Source organism: Anser cygnoides, chromosome Z (genome assembly GCF_040182565.1).
Source record: "Anser cygnoides isolate HZ-2024a breed goose chromosome Z, Taihu_goose_T2T_genome, whole genome shotgun sequence".
Taxonomy (NCBI): Eukaryota; Metazoa; Chordata; class Aves; order Anseriformes; family Anatidae; genus Anser; species Anser cygnoides.
The window spans coordinates 84244250-84268023 of NC_089912.1; the positions used below are offsets into that span (position 1 = coordinate 84244250).

General features: G+C 40.5%; 1 protein-coding gene across 7 annotated transcripts in view; it reads left to right on the forward strand.

Annotated features, from left to right (window-relative positions):
- The first annotated feature begins 481 nt into the window (after window positions 1-481).
- UHRF2 (ubiquitin like with PHD and ring finger domains 2) overlaps window positions 482-23774 on the forward strand; it is an 84205-nt gene continuing 60912 nt past the window's right edge. Inside the window, exons 1-5 of one of the 7 annotated variants that reach the window (XM_066988938.1) lie at window positions 1717-1865; window positions 2452-2517; window positions 6535-6634; window positions 15403-15645; window positions 22137-22399. In XM_066988938.1, the coding sequence (XP_066845039.1) occupies window positions 15502-15645; window positions 22137-22399 (407 nt within the window). In that variant the 5' untranslated portion in view covers window positions 1717-1865; window positions 2452-2517; window positions 6535-6634; window positions 15403-15501. Of the gene's footprint in view, window positions 1081-1716; window positions 1866-2451; window positions 2533-6534; window positions 6635-6867; window positions 7191-15402; window positions 15646-22136; window positions 22400-23774 lie in introns of those variants that run through there. The other 6 variants (XM_048050759.2, XM_066988939.1, XM_048050747.2 and 3 more) reach the window with 6 other exon arrangements.

Genomic DNA, 23774 nt, shown 5'->3' on the forward strand with positions numbered 1-23774 from the left:
CACATCCGGCCCGACCGACATCTGATCTGTGGTAAAAACCAGGATCGCTGCTTCTTGCCTCGCCCGCACGCCCTTCCCTCTAACGTAACGGCATCACCCGGGCTTGACCTGCATCGTGGGGGCAGACAAACCGGGCCGTGCCGGGCTCGCACCCCTCGGCAGCGCCGTCCCCGCGGTGCCTCACGCCGGGCCCTCCAACCGCCGCCCGTCAACCGCCGCCCCGCCGCCATGGCGACGCTAACGGTCGTTTCCCCGGCGCGCGCCAACCCCCCCACAACGCCAGCAGAGGGGCGGGGCGCGCGGGGAGGGGAGGGGAGGGGGCGGTGGGCGGGGCCGCGCGCGGGGCCGAATGCGGCGCGAGGGGCGGCGGGCGGCGGGCGGCGGGAGGGAGGGGGCGTGGCGCCGCGCGCTCCCCTCGCCCCCCCGCCCCCGCCCCCGCCCCCGCCCCGGTGTTGTTGTCTCCTTACGGCCGGGCCCGGCGGCTCTCGCGAGATCGGCGTTGGCGCCGTGACCTCCATGTGAGAGCGGCGGCGCCTGGTAAACACTCCCCGGGGCTGCGGGATGGCTCCCGGCGGCGCCCGTTAGAGCCGGCCGCGGCCCTTCCCGCCTGCCCCCGCCCCGCCCCGCCTCGCCTCGCCTCGCCTCCGGGGCCCCGCGGCGCGGCCCAGCGGGGGGCGGAGGGGGTCGCCGCGCCGCCCCTCGCCTCGCCTCGCCCCTCGGAGCGGGGACGGCGGCCCGGCGGGCGGGGAGCCTCGCGCCCGCTCGGCGGGATTCAAACCCCCTGCCCCGCCGAGCCGAACAAAGGGCGGGGGGAGCGCCCGGCCCCCGCCGCTGCTCCCTCGCACGCCGCGGAGCGCGGGAGAGAGCCCCCGGTGCCGCCTCGGCAGCCCGCCCGCAGCCGGCCCGGCCCGCCGGAGGGAGCGCGCCATGTGGATCCAGGTGCGCACCATCGACGGCACCGAGACGCAGACCATCGACGACCTGAGCCGCCTGACCAAGATCGAGTGCCTGCGGGAGAAGATCCAGGAGACCTTCCGCGTCAGCCCCGACCGGCAGCGCCTCTTCTATCGGGGCAAGCAGGTGAGGCGGAGCCGCCCCCAGCCGGGCGGGGACCGGGGGCTCTTTGTGCGGCCGGGGCCGGGACCCCGTGCCCTCCCCCGGCTTTTGTTCGCCCCGGTCCCGCCGGGCCTGACAGGACGCCCCGAGGCGCGCCGCGTGTTTGTGTGGTTTCTGTTATTTTTTTTTTTTTCTTTTCACGTTTATTTATTTTCGCTGGTTCCGTGCCCCCGCCACGCGCCCGCCGTTCCCCCCGCGGCCGGGCGGGTGCCGGGAGGCCCCTTTGTGTTTTTGTTTTCCCACCTGAGCCGCGGGAGGCTCCTCCCCCGCCCGCCGTCTCCGCCGCACCTCGCTGACAGGGCGCCGGGCCGGGCAGCCCCGCCGGCACCGAGGGGCTGGGAGGACCAACGGCCGCCCTCGACGCCTCCCCGGCGGTGCCCGGGGCAGGCGGGGGGGACGCGGGCACGGCTTCGTGGCGGGCGGTTTCCCCCCCCCCCCCCCCGCCGCCCCACGGGCGCCGTCCCGTCAGCGCCCGGCCGGCCCCTCCCCGCGGCGGGTTAACGGTTCTCGGTGCCCGGCCGTTGTGCGCCCCTCCCCGCGGGGCGCGTCACGTGACCGCGCGGCCGGGGGGGGTGTGGGGGGGGTGCCCGCCGGCCGTTACTTTGCGCGGGCCGGAGCCGCCGCGGTCCCGAGGCGCGGCCCCGCCTGGTGTGTTTGGGGCTGGGGGGGCGATGCCCGGAGCGGCTCCCCGGGACAGGCGACGCGGACCCGAGGCGGTGGGGTTTCTGCCGTGAAGCTGATGTGCGGCTGTACGAATAAAAAGTAACAAACCACAGAACAAAAAATTTCCCTTAGCTGTGACCAGGAGGTGAGCGTGAGCGCGGAGGTGCGGAGCCTGCCTTCTGGACCAAGCCCATGACGAATGAGTAGATTTTGCGTTACGCTGACTGGCAAGAGGGAGCGTGTGTGAGGATGGTGTGTGTCCAAAACCGTTACAGGCAACCCGCTGCCCCTGTGGGGGGGCCGAATCGAGGCACATCGGTCTTGAAGTTGTGTAACTTGCTTACATTTGTGCGGCACCAGTGTATCTCTTCCAGTGCAGGGACTGCTGCGGAAGACAAAGAGTACCTGAGAAGAGAGGAAGATGGACCTGCAGTGAATTGCGCTTTTCTCTGTAGTCCATGAGCGGTCAGGCTAACTAGCTTGAACACTTAATGTCGACAAATGTCTTTCTGAAAACGGAGAATAGTGAAGTATGGCTGCATGAGCAGCGTTTCTTCATTTAGTGCTTAGTTTATCGAGGCTGGGATGCAGTTGGGGTGGTATTCGCTAAAGAGGTTTTTTTTTTCAGTAGCTTCACTAATTCAGCAACCATTTATGTCCATTTTCTTGCAGCTACCATAATTAATTCTGAAGTTTCCTTGATGGTTATGGATTGCTTTTTCTGATCCCGTGGTGCTAGTAAGTAGAAAAAAGGTCAGAAGAATTGTTCTTGAACAAGTAAAACTGAATGTAGAGAGAGACCTGAGGAGAGGAAAATGTAAACAATTGCAACTCTTTCAGGGATATGATAAAATCAGGAAAAAAGGGGATATTTCAATTAAATGTGAGGTGAACAGAAAGCAGTAAATTGATGTAAACAATGTGGAAAAACTAGGAAGATTCCTTCATCTGTGGGGGGAAAAAAATGAAAAAAGTCATCTAGTCCACACTTCCTTTTCTTATCCGTTCTGCACTCAGTGTGGTTAAATCTTTGCAGTCTGCTAGTAGAGCTGTGGTCCTGCTACTGAGCCGTGCTTACTCTAGTCTCTCCGTGACTTTGTAAATACTTTGATCTTTCAAGTGCTGGGTGTAGGCAGACTGGCGAAATAACTGTGTTTCTTCTAAAAATGGGAGGTGTATGAGGTAATAGGGATATAGAAACCTAAATAAGTCCCAGTTTATGGGCTGAATATCTACAACTCCATGGCATCAAAGAGTGAACCAGAGTAGTGTTATTCTGTAACTTTGTTTGCTTGGTCTTGTGGGGACATCGTGGACTCTGAGGATTCATTTTCCACAGAGCTAAATAACTGTCAGCCAGAGAAATAAAGTCATTCTGTAACTTCAGGTAGAATTTCCTTAGGAAAGGGGACAGAAGCGTATGCATAGTTCTTTGCTGTGGTGCAATAACCTAAAAAACTCACAAGTTACAATGCATCATGTGGAGCCTCTCTGTCAGAACATGAAGACGAGGCAGTTTGACTATTGGCAGCGTGATGTCTGTCTGTCCTAATTAGAAAACCTATGTAGCACTTTTTAATGAGGATAGTAAGTTTGCAGTGTTCATTAAGAAAAGTGAAAGAGATATCAGAGTAGATGAATTCTTGGCATCTTGACCTAACAGGGCAGACTTTCAGCAGGACCAAGTAATAATCGTTAGTAGGATTCCTAGACTTCAATAATAATGCTGGAAAAATTGAGTGGTAAAAATATTTTGAGGTTTAAGTTTGGAAACTTGCCAGAAAACTTAAGGTTATGCAGAGAACCACAGGAATACGACTGCAAACTCAGGTTTTGTCTATAACTGAGTATGAACAACACTGCTGTGTTTTAGCAATATGTATTCTTTTTGGGATGTAAAAAATAACTTTGTTGGCTTCTTTCATTATCCTCTCTCACCCTGTTGGAATTTAGATTTGGTGAAAACTTGAAAATGGCTATTGTTGCAGAAACCATCGCCTCAGGTGGCTCTGCCATGGTGTTTACTGGAGTCAAGGTGTAAGAGCGTTGGAGCACAGACGTTTCTTCCTGGTGTATGTACGAGGCAGTGCGGTGGGTTATCTTTGACTGGTTGCTGGGTGCAAACCAAGCTACTCTCCCACTGCCTCTCCTCAGCAAGGTGGAGAGGAAGAAACTGTAATGCAAAAAAACTTGTAGGTTGAGATAAGGAGAGGGAGATTGTTCATGAATTAACATAACAGGCAAAACAGACTTGGCTTGTGGAAGATCAATTTATTGCCAGTTGATAATGAAGTAGTGCAGTGAGAACTGGGGAAAAAAAAGAGCTAATTAGCACCTTCCCCCTTTCTTTCCAGGGTCAGCTTCAGTCTTGGTTCTTTTACTTCCTACCCCTACGTTGGCCAGTGCAGAGGGATACGAAATGAGGGGGGCTGTGGTCAGTCCATAATGCTTAGTGTCTGCCACTCTTCCCCACCTCCAACATGGGATCCATCCCATGGGATACAGTCCTGCGCAACTGCTGCAATGAGGGTCCTTCCCACAGGCTGGAGTTCTTCCAGAACTGTTTTCCAGCATGGGTTCTTCCCATGTGGTGCAGTCCTTTAGGAACAGACTGCCCCAGTTTGTATCCTCCCACCACCATGGGCTGCAGTTCCTGCCAGGCCTCCTGCTCCACTGTGGACTCTTCTCCACATGCTGCAGCTTCTGCCAGGAGCCTGCTCCCTGCATAGGCTCTCTACAGGCTGCAGCCTCCTTAAGGCCACATCCATGGCTGTGATGTGAGGTTTTCCAGGGGCTGCAGTGTGGAGATCTACTCCAACACAGCCCTCTATGGGGTGCGGGGGGAGCAACCTCTGTATCGTGGTCCTCTTCACGGTCCCCTTCCTTCTCCTCTGACCCTGGTGTCTATAGGGCTCTTTCTCTTGCATTTTCTCACTTTTCTCTTGCAACTGTTGTGCAGCATTTCTAAAATATTTCTTAAACATGTTATCCCAGAGGCACAACCGGTGTTGCTCATTGTATCAACTTTGGCCAGTGGCAGCTCCCTTTCGGAGCCTTCTGGAACTGTCTGTATCCAACCAACATGGGAGCAATTCCTGGTCAATTCTCACAGAGGCTACCACCCCTGCAGTCCCCCTACTGCCAAAACCTTGTCACAAACCCAATACAAGCAGTGACAGAAGTTGCTTGTTAGGTTGATGATCTTGTTGGTGAGGAAGGTGCTTCAGGTCTGTTTCATGGAAGACTGAAATGAGCAAGTGGAAGTGGGAGTATTGAAGCTGTTCAATTTCTTGATGTCAGACTGAAATTGAAGTAAGAGAAAATCAGGTTTACTTCATTAGAAGAAATTCAACTCTGTTCTTCTGCACAGAAAAGTGTGGTAGCACGCATCTTGCTCCCTACCTGTACACTATTAAGTACAGTTTTTCAAGTCATTGAGATACCAAAGTGCTTTTTTGTTTCTGCAAACTTAACTTAAAAGATTGAGGGATAGTAGGAGTGGAGGAGCTTTAGTCTTGCATGTGAGCCTGCTTGCGATAAAGCAGCCTCAGTGAAACATGCAGTTAAAATCTGGCAGTAGGACATGGGGTTTACCTATAGCCTTTCCTACATAAGACATCTTTAACTTCTGCTGACCTGGACTGACAAGTGAGCAGTGAATAGAATCTCATGAGAGTTTAAGCTTCAGGTTTTGTGAACTGTGTGTCTAAAGGCTTCGTAAATGCTAACAGCTTGGGTAAATTTCCAGAAGGATGGAAAAGCATTATTTGTTGAGTTTTGCCCCAAAGAATGGGAGTGCCAAACCTATTCATAAAACAATCGAGTTTCTTAATGCAATTTCTTCCCAGCTTTATTTTGTTTGGAAAATTGTAAACACTTTCAGCTGAAGCTGTCCAAAACCCATCTGCCTGAGGCAGAATTTGGGTGTGAGAAATCTTCAATTTGAGAATTTAGCTTTATATGTTGGAGGAATAATTTGATGCCTTAGAAAGGGAGTGATTTGCCATTCTTCGATGAAGCTGGTAGTAAGTAGCTCTGTAGCTTGATAAAGGACTGCATTCTGGGGTCTTTGGGACACATATGGTCAGGCAGCATTCAAAAATTCCTGAAACATTCATGCAGTATACTTCAAATTTACTTGGCAGTAAGTTTGGTTGCCCTATTAATATTTTTTTTGGCTGTAGAAATTTTTTACTAAAACTGACTTCTTGTTACCTTATTGAAGTTACTAATGCAACTTACCAGTCCCTAGTATCATTAACTTCATTCAAAGCACTAAAACAAGCTGAAGGCAATGCTGAATTACATGTAGAAGAAGAGTACTTTATACTAACTTGTATGTGTGACTTCAGTATTAGGAAACTGGAAAAAAAACATTTCCTGTACGAAATGGCAACTAGCTTGAAGGCTCTGTTTTGTGGCTTGTGTATTCATGTAACCTAATTATGGTAGTTAAGCACTTGTGCTTTTCTTAACTTAATGTGGATACTCCTGCAAACAGTATTTAAAAAAAAAAAAGCAAGACTGACAACTGGATGGTAAGGATTGCCTGCCAGTGATGAAATGCGATCAAATGTTGATATCACTTATGAGAGAATTCACTTTAAATGCTCAAAAGTGGATGTACATGCCTAGTCATTTAATTACGTTTGCATAACTGCCCTGATATACTAGGGTCTTACATTATTATTATTACTATTTTTAGATTTTTGTTGATTACAGAAGGTTCAGATAATAACCAGTTCTTCATTACAGGTATCCTTACAAGCTGCAAATAGTCATTTGCTCCCCCTGGCACCACTGTTGCTGAACTTCAGTTGCCTGTGCTATAGAAGTCCATACCATCATACAGGAGGTACTTGACAACTCTAATCAGCACAGAGATGGATGAGTCTTTCCATGCTTCTAAGGATTTCAATACAGCTTTATATTTTTGGTGTATGTGTTTATTACAAGTGTCAGGTAATCCTTCGATATCACACGGAAGACACCATGAACTTTTATTTTCCTAATTAGAAGACTCCTGGGGACTGTGGAAGAAAACTTGCTGCTGTAACTTCATCTTCCAGCTAGAAATTAATGAGCAAATGTTCCTTTAGTGGGATTGAGAGTTGCTTCTGAGAAGAAAACATAAAAACATCCAGTCTAAATTAACCATTTTTTTGTATCTCACCCAGTGATAAAGGAAGAAATAATCTTCAAAACCTGAAGTTCTTATTTAAAAATTTAATTCAGAAGAGTTGCAGAGATTAACCTGGTAAAATCATTGATTGAGACTGAGAGTGGCTGCCTTCACCTTGATCTTCTGATTAAGTCAAGAAATCTTTTCTGACAGCTATCAGCTATTCTCATGTTTGCAATAATCTTTACACTGGAATCTTTTCTGGATTATAGTTAGTCCAAATGAAAAGGTAAAATGCATTGGTACCACCTGCACACTCTGCATATCATTTTGTAGTAATGGTATTAAAAAAACTTCGGTTGGAGACTGTGGCCTTAAGCTGTAGGCTTCTATACTTATTTTTAGTTACAGTACTTCAGGAAAATAGTAAAATGCTTCTTAAAGTTAGTTGTGTTGATTGAGTACCAAGGTGACTAATGCACATTTTATTGTGGTGTATCTACCGAGATTGATGTGTAGTTACAGACAATGTCAGCAACAGGAATCTGCCTTTTTTTCCTAGATTGTGTGGCTTTGTGTAGCATATCAGACTTCCTCTTGTGTATGGAGTTGAGCAAACAGTGTATTTACACTTTGTGCTGTGATTTAAACTAACTGGTTGACGCTAATTCTAAAAAAAGCCTAAAGTATTTGAAGTTTCCACAGTCTGCCCCTGTAGGAGTTCCTTGTGCTGTGTGCTTTCTGATGAGTATTGTGGAGTCTAAGACAGTGGTACCTTTCGAGATTGATTTGTTGAGTGAGGCATTTGATATCGAGTATTATGACCACTTTTCCTTGAGTCAAGGGCAGATCATTGGCTGTTCCATTAAAACACTTAAGCAGTCAAAGCAGGTGTGCTCTGGTTTAGAAACTTATTCATGTGGACTTCCTGATGTGATTTTTTTTATTTTTGGTGGCTTAGTGGTCTTGTTTTCAAACATTCCTATAGGTTACTCTGAAAAATCATTCTCTTGGCAAGAAGAGTGACAGAGTCTGATTTGGGGCATCTTAAAACGATAATATTTTGTTCGGTTATTGTTTTTAAAAATGTTATGATCTGCCTGTCTTCTGTTCTAGAGATACGGATCTAGAGTCTGTCAGAACTTCCTTGTCCAGATATTTCACCTATTCATTCTATTGTGATTTCATTACTCTAAAGAGTGTTAAGAGAAAGTAAACAGGACAGAATGATTATCTTTTTTTATTGACTAGTAAATTCTCCTTGAAATGAGGGAGTGATCAGCCATGTGCATCTGTTTATTTTTAATAGCAAGTTACTAAGTCCAAACTATCAAATAAAAAGTTGCCGTGAATATTTTAGAGCATAGTCAAGACTAGTACTGGTAATGAAACTGTAAATTAAAGTCTTACTAATGATGAGTGAAAAAATTGTAGAGTCTCAAATACGTTTCTACTTGGTCTCTGCTTTTGTTGAGGAGCTTGTCAGAGAGAGTGAAGGACGTAACGCTGTGATGTGGATCTCCTAGAGTTTAACTGGCATTTCTTCCTCAGCAAGGTTAAGGTTACTTAATTTTTAGGAAAGTAAAGTTCTGTTACAGTTAATTTTTGTATGAGACTGATAGGTGTTGCTGTTTACCTTCTGTTAGGATCTTTGCTAAGGATCTGGGCAGCACTGAGGATGGGAGAGAAACAAAATCAGGAGTGCCACGGAGAAAACAGTAGGAACAGGATCTTCTTATGTCTGCAAGGCATTTATGCCAAAGCTTTGTTTAAAATGTGGGGCTACTGTAATCAAACCAACACTTCCAAAACTGTCTTCTGGGGGCATGTGATAAGGAGTCATCTACAGTTGTGGCTTACAGTCTTTGCTTAAAGATATTTGCATGTTGTTATTTTCCCCTTTATTCTTACTATTATGGGCTGTCTGAGAAGAATTTCCTTGTGCAGAGCTAGGAATGCCTTCCTGAACTCAAAAATCACTGATGACTTAAATGTCACATAGCAGCAGAACTGTCCCATGTGCAAGAGTAACAGAGAGAGCAGCCTGTATGGAACATCTGCTATTGAAACTAGAGTTACTTGAAGTGGATCTCCTGGAGTTGCCAAAACTTTTAAAACAGTGTGTATTAAATTTTCTAATTCATATAAAGATAGCAACATTTTTGTGGTTGGCTAAATTCATTTTTATTTAGCTTTTTTTCCAATTTGCAGTTAAGACAGCTGTACTTCCTTGGGGAACAGTGCAAGTATACAGTTGTTTTAAAAACCTCACATTGGGCCTTAGTACTGAATGTTGTTAATATGTGAACTTAAAAATCATGTAAACCTATATCATTTTCTTCACATACGAGATAGTCCAGCTGTAGGCTACAGTTTATCATCTGGAATAAAAAAAATATTGTTCAGGTTATTTTGCTTATGTTTTCAAAGCTGAAAAACTAAGCACACTTTACAAATAGTAGAAGTCCATGAGTTAAGTGTCAGACATTGTAATTTTCTAGATGTGGGTTGGTACCATTGGTCCAAAACTCACTGTTCTGAATTTGAATTTTCAGTTTGGCTTTTCATTATTCGAAATTGGTTTGAGATATCTTTGAATCCTTCTGTAAAAACACTAAGCAGAATTCAGAGTTCCAGCAGACTTCTTCCATGCAGGAACAGAAAAGTCTTAAAAGACTTAAAGACTTAAAATAACTGAAATTCTAGATTTCTTCTTTATTTGCCTTCAGTGATTACCTGAAAGTTCTAGGTTCTTCTGATTATTCAGACTAACTTAGCCTCTGGGTACCTCCTTTATACAACCTTTAAACAAGTTTTTCTGCTGAACTTTATGTGGAAACAATTTACCCTTATGCATTTCCTATTAAAGAAATCTGCAGGGTGCATTTAACACCAGTGCAGAACAAAAGATTGATGTCACTTTTCAACTTTCTACATCAGTTGAAGAGATCTGCTGCATTCCATACAGTTTCTTTCATCTTTATTGCTAGATCTTGGCACTGTTCTAGTTCTTGGAAAGCATCAGAAGATGCTCAGAAACACACTTCCATAAATGACTAAAGATCCTGATTTCCAAATGGAGTGACTGAATTTAGGTGACGTAGGAACTTACCCTCTTTGATCATGCTGTAGAATAAAAACAGTAGGTAATGTGTTCTAAGAAGAATGATTACATGCTTTCTTGAGAGTTCTCTGTGCATGCTGCATAACCCCAAATGAGCTGTGTTTCTGCAGGGACTTGTAGACAAATTAATGTATTAATTGTTGAATTACTTGTGGGGTGCTTTTTTCCCAAGTAATGTAGTATAGTGTACTCTGTATGATCATTTGTGTTTGTAAGTGCAATTTCTACAAGCCGTTAAAGTAATTTATGGCCTGATGTTACAAGGCGTAGTTCTAACAGTGATAGTGGGTAAGTATCAGTTCTACTGTTGCCTTGCTACAGCTACTTGTATATTAGCATAAGCACAGTCTTGTCTTACTTTTAAGTATTTATAACAACCCTCTGCAGAAGTGTTCTGAAACTGATAGTCTCTATAGCACTTAAACTAGGTTTGAAGGATGTAATCTCTTTCTGTACTTATGGATATTTATTATATAGAAAGAGTGTTAGCAGACACAGTAAATCTAACTGACACTTCATTCCAAACATGTTAATCAGGCCTTACAGGATTTTGAAAGAGTCAGTCATTAAGAGGAAGAAAAACTGAAAGTGGCAACATTTACTGCTAAAGAAACAAACACTTTTTAATGGCTGTAGTGTCAGAAGAGCTGGCAAAATAATTAAAATCTTCATAAAGTTGTCTATTTTTTTTGCTTTTTTTTACATGTTTTAATGACCTACTAAGATACTGTAACTGAGATAGAGTGTGACTATCTGGTATTTGCCTCATTTCTTTTGCTTGTCACTTGTACTTACGAGCTTGAGAATAACAAGTGTCCGTAAATGCTTAGTCAATGATAATATAAAAATGTGTAATGTTTTCATTTAATATATACATACAGGCAAACATATAGAGGCAAATGTATTATTCCCGTTAGTATATTTATGCAGCAGGATGGTATGAACTTTATATTTGTATAAATAAGGATTGTTAAAAGTGAACATACCATAAAGCTGACTGGGGGAGTGGTTGTTTGGCACCTATTTTCACAAATTGCTGTAATATTTTTGAAGATATTTTTCTGCCTTCCTGCATTGAATATGTAACCTGTCTATGAGGTAGCCTGAGACTCAATTCAGTAATGCATTAATGTATTTTGATACCATAGTAAGTCAAGGCTTGCTGGTAGTTAGAGGTGTGTGTCCTGTAGTTGTGTGTGTTTTTTTGTTCCTTTTTTATTAGTGGTGTTTTGTTAAGAAATACTGTATTCCGGGATGGATTTAAAATGTTAGTTGTGTATAGAAAAAAAGATATCATGTATTTGTTCTGCTTTTGTATCTTTGTCCCTTCGTCCTCTTACTTGTCAATATACTGCAGATGTGCTGATAGTGTTAAGTCCTGCATTTTCTACATCTGATAGTACTTTAATATAATTTGAAAAGTTGTCTTACAGTGCATGGCCATTGTGGAACAGAATAGGAAATATTCTGTCTGGAGAGTGATGTGTTTCATTCCTGATTTCTTGCTGTAGTAGTCTGAGGATAGAAACTTACTAGTGAAAATCCCATTGTTACATGAAAATCAGTATAGTATCAGCAATTCAAGAATCAGTACCTTATAATTCTTCTTTCATTTAGTTGTGGCATGGAGTTCTTTAAACACTGGTTGTTTTCCAGCATTGTTACTCTTCAGCTTTCAATGGTCACTGATGCAGTAGTGCTGGGTATAGGTATGCTCGTAGATACACACGTTCGTTTTATTGTTAGTCAGATTGCATGCAAACTTGATTTTACTGGTTAGGTTTTTTCTCCACTCTGTCACCAGAAGAAGGCAATGATTCAGTCATTGACTTGGTCTAAATTTATACCTTTGCTGATATTCTAGGAACATGTTTTTATTCATAGTGTAAACAGATGCTCTTTCCCTGACTATCACTTTGCCAAACACCACATCCTGCCTCATTACAAGTCTGCTTATACTAATCTTATCTCTTGTTACTTTGCTTTCAGACAAACATGACATCACTAGTTATGATGTCTAATAATCTGTAGTCATAAAGTATTCCTGAAAAGAAGACTGATAAAAAAAAAAAACAAACGAATCGACTGCTTGGGCAGAGAATAGAATACTAATTCACTGCAGTCATCAGTTTAGTCTAACCGTTTAGCTCATGTTAATCACAGCTGACTTCTTTGATCCCCATGAAGGAATGGATTGCCTGTGTATTGTGGTTAGTGTGTGGATCACTAGAGAAGGCTGTTTCTCGTTCAAGACCTAGGGATGTGTGGGTTTCTGAACACATTAAATATAACTATACCCAGACAGACTTACTTAGTCAAGTCTTCTCCTTTCTTTGCCCCTTTCTTACGTTAATAGGGAAGATTTGGTTGTGGACCAGAGATACAAATTAATCTGAGTCGTAACTGATAAGTAGATCAGATACTAGACATGCCACTTTTAACCTGTGTTAACACTGGTTATGTAGTTACGGCAGAATATGCAGGCTGTTCAGATTAGATCTTCACTGACTTGGCTTTAGACTTTAAACTGCAGCACCCCAAAATGCTTATTTTCTCTCAGCCTACACATGGCATGTCCTGAGAGAATGGCAACAAAGACAGCATTTATTTGTTCCATGTGTGTGTTGGCTCTATACCTCCAGTCCACCCAGAGCAAGGTAACTTACTCATGACTGCATTAGCTTTCAGAAGGTTTCCTTACAGTATAGGATTCTGGAAATTATGTACTGGCACATTTATCAGTTTGTCTGGTCCAATTGGAACAATCAAGATGAAGCAGAAGTTCCATTGTCTTGTATAGTATCTGGTTTATTTATTATTTCTGAAGCAGTCTAGTTTGCGGAAGTACTAGTGTTGTTTTTAATTATACAATTTTGCACTACAATTTAAAGTAAGGCATTTTAAAACAACAACAAAATCATCTGCAGGGAGATTAAGTCTTCAAGGTGGGCCTAGAGTTAGTGTTCAGAAGCAGTAGCAGCTCCAGCAATGCACTGAAATGTGTATTTTTTCACCTCTGAGATATATTAATGCAAGGTGGTTATTTGTCTTTGTTTTGGGTTTATGTGTATCTTGAATTCAAGAATTCTGGTTTTTTTTTTTACCACAAAGTTCTGCTGTTGTGAAAAGCCTGTAAATCTGGATTGTCATAAGGCTGCAAGAACACTTGTGTTCCTTTTCTTAAAGAGTTATCACAAGCATAGGGATATACAACAAGGTGGGGGGGGAATGGTTATGTGAACTTGCTTAAGTAGATTGTTACTCAGTATGAAACCCTACCTAGGGCTCCAGGTATATGAGGCAGTGTTGGCAGTCACCTGTAGAATACCACTAGCTTGAGATTTCCATTTTAAGACCTTTGCGCACTTGATAGTTAAAACTGATTGTACTGAAGGTTTTGATGGTGTATCTGATATGTGCTGAACTGGTTTGAAAACTTGCAGCTGCACATGGGTCATTCCCATTGTTGTTGGCCAAACTTGGAGCTGTTCTTCCATTGCAGCACTGCAGAGAATAATCAGTAGCCTTCCTGTATTTTTATTTTATTTTATTATTTATTATTTTATTTTTTTATATTTTTGTATTTTTTTATTTAGTTTTGCTAGCTTTAGGCTATTGCTTAACCAAGCAATGAAACTAATGTTTGGCGTCTCATTTGTGACTTCAGTGCACTCTGCTTTTGGGGAATGCATACTTAATCAAATGTAGACTGATGTAAATTTTAACTGTGGGTGCGGTCCTTATCAGAAGTAAGGAGAGTAATCTTTAACATGGGTTTTGCCCTTATGGAAGGAAAACTGATGCTTTGAGTGTCAGATTGTGTCCATAACTGTCCTCTGCCCTTCTGTGTAGGTTGTTTTGTGTTTTTTTCATCCTAACTTTGTCAGTCCTGAGATCACTTGAATGTAATGGAAAACTAGATTAGTGGGAAGCTGGGAAATTCCTTCTTACTTGTCTTTGCTGCTTCTTTGTCTTATCTGCTTTTGCTTGATGTATTGGTACTGCTCATAACTTCTTGAAAACAGGTCTATTTGAGAAGATTCCCAAAACAGTGCTGTTTGAAATTCTGTCTGTCTTTTTAGGAGGAGGGAAAAAAAGGTAGCTTTTCATTGCAGAAGCAGTTTGGAAGCAGGTGGGAGGCCTCCTAGTCATACAATTTTTTCTGCCTTTGCAGTGTGAAGTAAAATGTAACTACTCAAATTCAAGTTCTGGTGTCCCAAAGCAATGCATTACATTTTTGGGCAAACCTAGTCATCTCTACTTTGAAGATGCTGTGAGTCAGTGAGGGTATTTAACAGAGCAGAGCAGTTATGGTCACTACTCCTTGCTGTTATGTGCTCTCCTAGCATACAACTCGTCAGTTTTTGATGTGCGTTTGTTAGTTTAATTGTTGGTAGGTGATATTATCAGGTAAAAATAAGGTAGCACAGCTTTAAGATACCTGTTAGGTAGAACCTGAAGTAATGCTTAGTAACTGTGTACTATGACTATGTATGATTAAAAAGTCTGTTTATATTCTGGTGTTATGCAGAATCAAATTGAATCTGGAATATAGCTGTGCCTAGATGTTTAAAGTTATTGAGAGAATGCTGCATCATGCACTCTTCTTCAGTATTATAACTGTGCAACTGGTAGGTTAAAGTCATGTCTTCAGTGAATAAAGGTGGTTTGGGTCCTTCCTTGTGGAGTGGCTAAGTCTGGAATAACATTGGTTTTCTTGAGTGCTCTCAATTTAGGAGAGTTCCTTTTATAACTTTGAAGGTCCAGTGCATATTTTTAGTGTTGCTTCTCCCTATAGTTGCTCTTGTGTAATACTTCCAGGTCTTATCATTTTGAAAAGTAAATAGAGTTGTATCTGTATGCGGCTTCTTATATCTAGATTTTTCATGTAAGAAATAGTTCCCAAAACAATGGGAAGGTATCACTACTTCCTTGCTTTCAAGAAGAGATGGGAGAAAAGTGAAATTCTGTAGCTGTAATGTATACAATACTATGACAATATAAATTCTTGTATGACATGTTGCCACTTTTATTTAGTAATTGCATACGTCCTATGCATGTTTTAATTAGAAAATCACTTCTTTATCTTGAAGATCACAGCGTAATTAAAAGGCCCAAAGTCTGTAAAGATGTCTGTTTCTAATTTAAGTTCTCAAGTGATTTTTTCATTGGTGAAATCATGGCCACGGGTAACTTGATGAGAGTTTATTGTTGCATTTACTTGAGACACAGGTTTTTGTTTATCTGAAGTAGGTGGGTTGTCTCTTAAATAACTTTGACAAGGATTTATGGTCTGTGTGGATATTGCCTTTAAAAGGAAGACGTGGAAGCTTCTTACTTTAAGATAGAATTTTACAACTATACTTTCTTTTGACAGCTAGAAGATGGACACACTTTATTTGACTACAATGTCGGACTCAATGACATAGTTCAGCTTTTGATACGTTCTGAATCTGAAGCTCCTACCACAGCTTCTATGACAGATCAGGATGGAGAAGTCAATCCCTGCGCTGTTTCTAACTGCAAGAACAAAGTCAAAAAAACAAGTAGTGGGTCTCCCAGTCAGCCGTCTACATCATCTCGCTCATTTCTCATTGATCCTGGCATTGGATTATACAAGGTATGTACAAGCTTTGAAAGTCAGAAGCTTGCCTTACACATGCAGGTTTTTTATTGTTAAAAGTTTTTTGCCTTTTTTATATAAATGTCTATATCCTAACTGCTTTCTTTCATGATTTAACATAAGTTCCCAGCTAGGGAAAGTAGACTGAACTTAGGTAGGTATCTCTGCAAGTTGTTGAAGCTTCACTGACAGTTGCATTCTTTATATCAGAGAAGTTAAATTGAGTTAAAGAAATTACTTAAAAATTATAAGTATTTTAGGTGTTTTCAGATTTCAGTCATCTGGATTAAATCTGATTTTTTGATGGAGTTGCTTGGGGAAGAGTATTATAGTAAAGGTTTTTAATGTAATTTTGTTTAAAATAACTTACAGTGTATGTTGCTGTACCAGGCTCATTAGTGTTACAGGCTTCAGGAGTGTTCATAAACTTAGATACATTGTGTTCTCCAAAACCTGTTTTTTAGTAAGTGGATTGTGGCCTCCAGTAAATTAAGAGTGCCTATGAAACAGTAGTACTGTCTGTAAAAAGAGGAAAAAATCCACAGAAAAGATCTGTGGGAAAGCGTGGCCTTTTCCCCTATCTTTTTTTTCCATCTTGCCAAATACTAGTTTTAATACTAATGCTTATCAGTCCTCTATCAGAACAAGATAAACTTAATGTAATACAATGTGATTTTATTATAGTTTGTTTAGAAATCAAGTATATCACTTCCCTTGTTAGTTTTTAGTACCCTTCTGAATTTTTCCATATTGTCATCTAGGATTGTACTAGAATTTAAATTAGAACAGAAAACATGCAATTTGCAGTTTGCTAGGTTGCTGGATGTTTAGCAAGATGTGTATATGAGGGTATGGTAGCATTTTTCCTCCTGGTCTGGAGGTGCTTTTTGATGAATAGTATCAATAGCAGTAATTCATTTGAAAAACGTCCAAGATTACAGAGAAAAAGAGAGATTGCACTGCCATACCTCTGCAACTTTCAGATACAGGAATGGTCTTATTTAGACCCTTCATCCAGATGAAAAGCTGTCTTGGTTTCACTGAAAACCTGAAACATCATGTAACAGTTTAAGGACAAGTAGTAAGTTACTTACTCTACCTTCCAACAGCATTCTTTGCAATGAGTTTTATAGCTTATTGTCTGAGAAGTCAGGGAGTCAAGAAATTAGTATCTTAAAATATGAAGATGGAAGCTTGTGTGCTTCCTTTTTCTTTTAGTCTCCACTTATTACAGTGGAAATAAAATGCAGTTCTTCAGTTCTGATATTTTAGCTTTTTATACTCATTGATAAAATATAATATGAGAGAAGATGGGGAGTACACTGGCAAGATGGAAGGCCACAGAAAATTGGTTGATCAAAGGAAACGAACATTTAATTGTGTATTTTCTGGAATGCTGTAAATGGTATCAGCTTCTTCTAAATGTTCTTATTCAAGATTAAAATGATAAACAGAACAGAATGGTCATGCTGGCAAACATTGAGGAAACCCATTCTGTTGAAGTCATGGAAATTTTGCCATCTCTACTACTAGGGATCTAGCGCTTTCTCCTTTATCTGTGATTTTTTATTTTTTCAAGCCAGCTTTATATTTTTAATATATGGAGAGAGAAAAAGTAGTTGGTGTATGGCTACGATCATTGTTCTTAGCTGTTTTGCAGATGACAGAAGGAACACTTGGTGGTTTTCTGCTTACAGAATCAGGGAAGTTAAAGAAATACATTCTAGCCAGTAATGCAATTCAAAGGTGGAGAACTTTAATAAAAGTTAATGAAAAAGACCATAAATTAAGGCATGTTAGATAGCTAAACATGTGGATGTGTTTATTTTTGTTTACCAAACAATAAGGAATTGTCTAGTTACAGGAAGGAATAATCTTTAATCTTTTTCTTAATTTTTTTTTATAGCTGAGCAAAGTCCTGTGTTTCACTGGATCTGGTTACAGAGCTAGACTCAAGAGACCTGTTACTCCATGTTCTGAATAGTCTTTCTGTACTCCTTTCTGGTTTCAGCTACCAAAAGGAAAGGTGTAGCCAGTATAGAACATCTCATAAGGAGAAAACAAAAGGTAGAGGTGAAGATGAAAAAAAAATAAGTGATAATTATTGTTAGATGGTTATAATAGTGACTTACGGTGACTATACAGAGTAATTCTGTTGATTATGTAAATCAGAATTTAGAAAAAATAGTCGTGGGTGTAACAATGTTCAACTCCTGGTCCTTATCGTTAAGACTGAGAATACTTAATAGTATCTGGTTTAAGAACTGGATTATTATTAGTAGTTTCTTACTCAGTCTGGTGACTCTGTCCTGGGACCTGTCCTGTTCAGTGTTTTCACCAATGGCCTGCAGAGAAGGAGGAAATGCACTTTCTTGAAGTCTGTGAACACCAGCATAGCAGTGGGTAGTGTAGCTGGTGTGAAGTCAAGTCTGCTGTTCAGAAGGATGTAGGTGGACTTGGAATAATGAACTGCCATGAACCGCAAGAAAATCAAGTCCTGCACTTTGGATGAATAACATTCTCCCATGGTGCAGGCTGGGAGTGTGGCAGCCCAGCTGGGGATTGGTTCTGCTGTAATGGTATCGGGAGCTGGTGTAAGATTGGCTGAAAGTCATCAGTTCACCATAGCCGTACCGCATGCTAAGAATGCATCAACAGGAGCTGGACTGAATTAGCAAGAACGCAGCCAGTTGATGAGCTGATTATTCAGCTTCATTATCAATTATGACTGATTATTCAGCTTCACTTGTAATTTGCTCTTCCACCTTCTGCATCCAACTTTGGGTGTGTTAGCACAAGGAAAGTGGTGACAAACTTAGCAAATTCAGCGGGTCAAGTTCACACCAAGATGTCCAGTTTGGCTGTCTCGGAGAGACCTAGGGCTTATTTAACTTAGAAAAAAGAAGGCTCTGGGGAAGACAGGACCTTCCAATGTTCTTCGAAGACAAAGCTTTCTACTGAGGTGCAGAACAGGAGGATGAAAGACAATATTTGGGAATTAGAAAGGGGTGGTAAGGAAATTAACTGTGATAAGGGTTGAAACAGGTTGCATTAGAGAAGGTGAGAAACTTCCATTCTTGGAACTTTTTCATGATATAACAGCCCAACAAAGTTCTGAACAAATTGATGTGAACTCAGTTCATATCTTGCTTTAAGCAGAAGGTTGGACTGGAGATCTCCAGAAGTACCTTTAACCTTAGTGATTTTATGGTCGTTGGAAATCACACTACTTCCTCCCCCCCCCCCCCCCCAACTTATACCATAACTTTTCATCACTGGGTCTTCCACAGATTGGATGGTATTTCCTTACATCTACTCTAGAACAATGGCTTCATCTGGTGCTTCTGCCTGGTTTAGTTTCCAGTGTTCTCGTATCTTTTAAAGATTGTTGGTATTTCTTTAATTGCTCTGCTGCATAGCTCCTCTCATCTTAGCTGTGAGAGCCAAGTCCATTGGCAGCCATTTCTTTGGCCCTTCAGAGCATTTTAATTTCAAGATTTCCTTTGCAGAAAAAATAAAATAGTCTGTGGTTTTGCTTTGGAATATGTACAGTCTCTAGTTGCATGCAGTATTTTTCTTTAATAATTAAAGGTGTGCTTGTTCATCATATGATGTCATTATATTCCTGTGAATCAGTTCACAGTATTGGTTTGACTGGACTGAAAACATCCCATAAAACATCCCCATTGAACAGGTACTATGGAAATTTGCTCTTACTGAATTGCAGGCTGCTGCAGTTCAAGTGCAGGCAGTTATTTGTTTCATTATCAATCTTTGTATTGTGGTGATAATTGTGAAGTAGTTCTTTCAATCCTTTCAGAGAAAAGGAGAAGTAATACAACAATAAACAAGGTTATGATACTTCAAATCAGGAAGAAGGGCAAAGATGAGGTCTGTTTATATTCCTACTGTTGTAATTCTCACGGAAAAAAGGATCTGGCTTGATCTGTCCTATTTAATTTTTTCTAGTGATTTTTTAAGAGTTTAAAAAATGTTTGGGGATAATTGGTATATTTTCTCATTTTAGTGATCATAAATCATAACTGTTCTGTTTGCGACAGTTTGTTAATTTCGCAATCCTAAATAAGAAACAGTTGGTGTTTTGTTGGTATTAACATTTGTAGTTATATCACTGGATGCTGTTCTACAAACCAAAATGAAAGACGAACTACATTGATGGTTGTCTTTAGTTGGTAAATCAGTGTAGATACTTGCATTTAAACACAGTTGCAGAATGCAATAAGGCTTTTAGGTTGTTACACCAATGTTAGACTTTTTTCTTACCATAGAGCTCTGATTTTGTTTGCATCTTTACTTATCTTCTCCACGTACCTTTTGCTTTTCATGGGAAGTATTCTTTTATACAACTTGGTTTCAATCTTCTACTCCTCAAGAACTGCTCCAAGTAGGCATATTCCAGCTTATAATCAAGAGAAAATAAATCTATCAAAACAATTTTGCATAAAAGCAGACTTGACTGCATTTTTCTTTGAATTCTCTGCTGCAGACTGGATCTTTTTTCAGAAACAGAACTGTGTAAAATAGTTGTCTGATGTTCCTCAGTAGTCTTTGATGGTGATTTATTGTCTTTGCGCTTTGCAAGGGTGGGAAGCCTGTTTTGTGAGTGTGCATATCAAATTATGGAAGGATGCTTTTGAAAGGAATTATGGGAGACTGCACTGAATTTTATTTTTGTAATCTAATGATGGCTTGGCTGACATGGCTTCTCTGGCACTTTCTGAACTTCTTTCAAGTAGTCGCAGCAGATGAGGGACTCTTTAATAGTTTGTTTCTCAAGTCTGCTCTTCAGATAAAAAAGTCAAGAACCTTGTGCTACAACTAATTCAAACTCCTAAGGTTGTGTAGGGACAATACTTCTTCTGGGTTTCTTACAAGTGTTGGAATCCACTGCTTATATTTAAAACAGATTTAAAATGAGGCGGTTCTTTGATTTACTAGGCGACTGAAGTGTTACTCCTGGTAAAAACCTGTACTTCAGATACTGTAGTTTTTAAGAATAAAAAATAAAGTGTTGGAATTTTGTGGGAGAAAAAGGAGAGGATTGAATTTTGGAGACTGTTTTGAGAAGGTGAATGAAAGGAGAAGAGTAAAATTTGAAGCATAATTTATACATTGCTTTCTTGGGTTAAATTTGTTAGCTTAAACTGCTGTGAATTGAATGCTCAGATACCTAGAGAATGCTTAACTCTAAATAGTGGAAGTTGTTGAATGTGATGTTTTTTATTTTTTTTCTTTTGATCTTGTCCCTGCCAAAATGTATTATGGTTGTTTGGTTAATAGAAGCTAGCCTTTGGAGTTGCTAAGTATGTCCCTGCCACTAGTACTTGACAAAGGCTGTAGTTTAAGCCACATCTATATCGTAATTGTTTGTTATAGATGTTTTCTATGGCATGGCTGTGCAGTACTTCTGTTGTGATATTTTTTTTATAGTTGTTATACTGTGGATGAAACGTTCTTTAAATCACTTTTTTCGTAGTGTTCTCAATTATTAAAGAAACATCCGATTAAGTAGCTGAAGACTTATGAAAATAAAACATGCTCTAGAACAATAAAGTGTTTTGGTTGCTTAATGCCACTATTATTCTGAGATATGTTGGGAGATAGTTCTGTTGCTTGCAGCTATAGGATTTTGGTTGACTGTGGTTGCATCCTTGTTAGACATGTTTTCTCCCTCTTTCCTCTTAAGTCCTGAGGGGTAAAAAATGTTGCATGGCAGAATTACAGAAGGTTAATTCATAATTCCAGCTTGGAGGCAGAGGAAAGTTTTAGAACCCCATGGCTGTAAGCTAGTATTTTAATGCTGTAATACTGTGTATGCGTGTATACTTGTTTTAGTCAAAAAGAACAATTGGTGAAGCAAGAGCAAAGGACAATGAAAGAGAAAGCTAACTTTCAGGCTTAAAAAAAATCACTTGGGCTCCTTTTCTAAAATTACATACAGGTTATATTCATAGCTAGTAAACATGGTGTTCATTTTGAACGCTAAGTATTTTTTCACTAGCTAACTGATGCATTTTTTGTGTAATTAAATAGCCTTTCTAATATAATAGGAAATTAATGTGTTGCTGGCCTGATGTTGAAGATCCTGTGTGGTCTTGGATGGAAGTTGCAGTGTCTCTCCTTTGAGATCTTCAAAACCCATCTGCACATGGACCTGTGCAACCTGCCATAGCTGACCATGCCTTGAGCAGAGGGCTGGAATAGATCATTGCTAGAGGTCCCTTCCAGCCTGAACAGTTCTGTGATTCTTCCTAATACCAAACTTTAGTGAGACAAGAACAAAATACTGAACATGCAGAGTGTTAATGATGTCTGTATGTTACTTGAACTTGCTCAAGGTCAACGAGTTACTGGTGTTAAATTTTTACTGATAACAGGGTTAAGCAGTTGTATAGTATATGTCTTACTCATTCTTAATTAAGGTTATAGAAAACAAGCATAAACTCATTATTGAATTTTCCTTTTAGATAAACGAATTGGTGGATGCCCGTGATGTCAGCATTGGAGCCTGGTTTGAAGCTCACATAGAAAATGTTACCCGAGCAACAAAGGGACATAAGAATGGTAAAGCTCAAGGAAAGAGTGGTAATACTTACAAAAGGACTAATGGAAGCTTAAGTCAAGACCATTCTAGAGAGAATGCAAATAACTTGGACAGTACACCATCCACATCTTATTCAGACTGTATGGACACTGATGAAGAAGCTATTTATCATATCAAGTACGATGAGTAAGTGCTCCTGATACTATTTTGAGGACATCACATATTGTTGTTTGGTTTGTATAAACCAAGAATTTCTTGAAGAAGCTTGGAATCAAAGAGAGCAAGTTCAATATTGCAACCAAGAAAAAAATATTAAAACATTTAAACACTTTTCAGTGGCTATAGTGAATATGTGGGAGTAATGGTATTTTTTTTCCATGCTTAAGTACTTGTCAAGTATTAGTTCGTCTTTAAAATTTTAAATCCATCCTTATTATATGAGAAGAAGAAACTATATATATAAATTTTCACTCTGGGTTTTTCCAAGAAAAGTACTCTTATTTATCTATTCCCTGTGTATATTCAGTTCCTCTCACTGGAACTGGAGAAGTCTCATGAGAGCAAATTTTGGTACACAGTTTGGATGAATTTTGTTCTAACTAGAACAGTTATGCACAAAATTGCAGGTCTGCATTGCTGACAAAGGTTTGTTTTAGAAAACTTGTGACTCAGGGCATGAAATTTATTCTGAATTGGAATGAGGACACTAAGGGAGGGTTGTGGGTTTTTTGTTTTTTCATAAAAACAAATGTTGGAGCCTTCAACATGTGGGCAGGAGTAGCCCCTCATACTGCACACTAAATAGAAAGTAATTTCTTTTGAAGAAGTTTTACACAATTTCATTTACTTAAGACTTTTTTTGAATTGTTTTAAACGGCATTTGCTGAAGCGTTGAGCTAAGCATCTAAATAGATTCTAGGGAATTTTTTAATTTTTGCTACTGGGAGTAGTAGAGCTACTGAGAATAGTAGAAATACTGTAGTTTGTGCAATTCAAGCTTAAGGTAGAGGAAGGCAAGGTGTATTCAGTATTAATTAAATACAGATTTCCAAAATACATTTTCAGAGCAGCAGTTTCAAGTTTAGTTAAGTGTAACTAAATGTAGTTTTGCTAGGAAAAATAAAAATACAGACTTGAATAGAGAACACTTTGCTGCTGCTGAGCACACTCAGTGTGCTTTTTTGACTTGATTTCAGATATAAAATTGCGTCTGCAGCTGTGTAAGTTAAAATGTTAGATAATCACAAAGATGAAAGCCTTAAACGGATTTTTCTTCAAAATCTTCAATCTTTCAAAAATTTAAGTACTCTATCAGGTATCAAATATTACAAGAAGTACATGGAAATAACTTGCTCAACCGATACAATCAAAATCAGTTCATCAAAAAACACTTTCTATGGTAATTATGTGTGCATTGTAGTTAAAGATTGGCTTAAAGATTACCTAATTTTCCAACACTGCAGATGTATGCAAGTGAGCTGTGAGCAAAAATTTCTTTAGAAACTTTTGTAACTGTTGCAGTGAAATTATGTTCCTCTTTTGTATATGGCCTGGTTTTTTC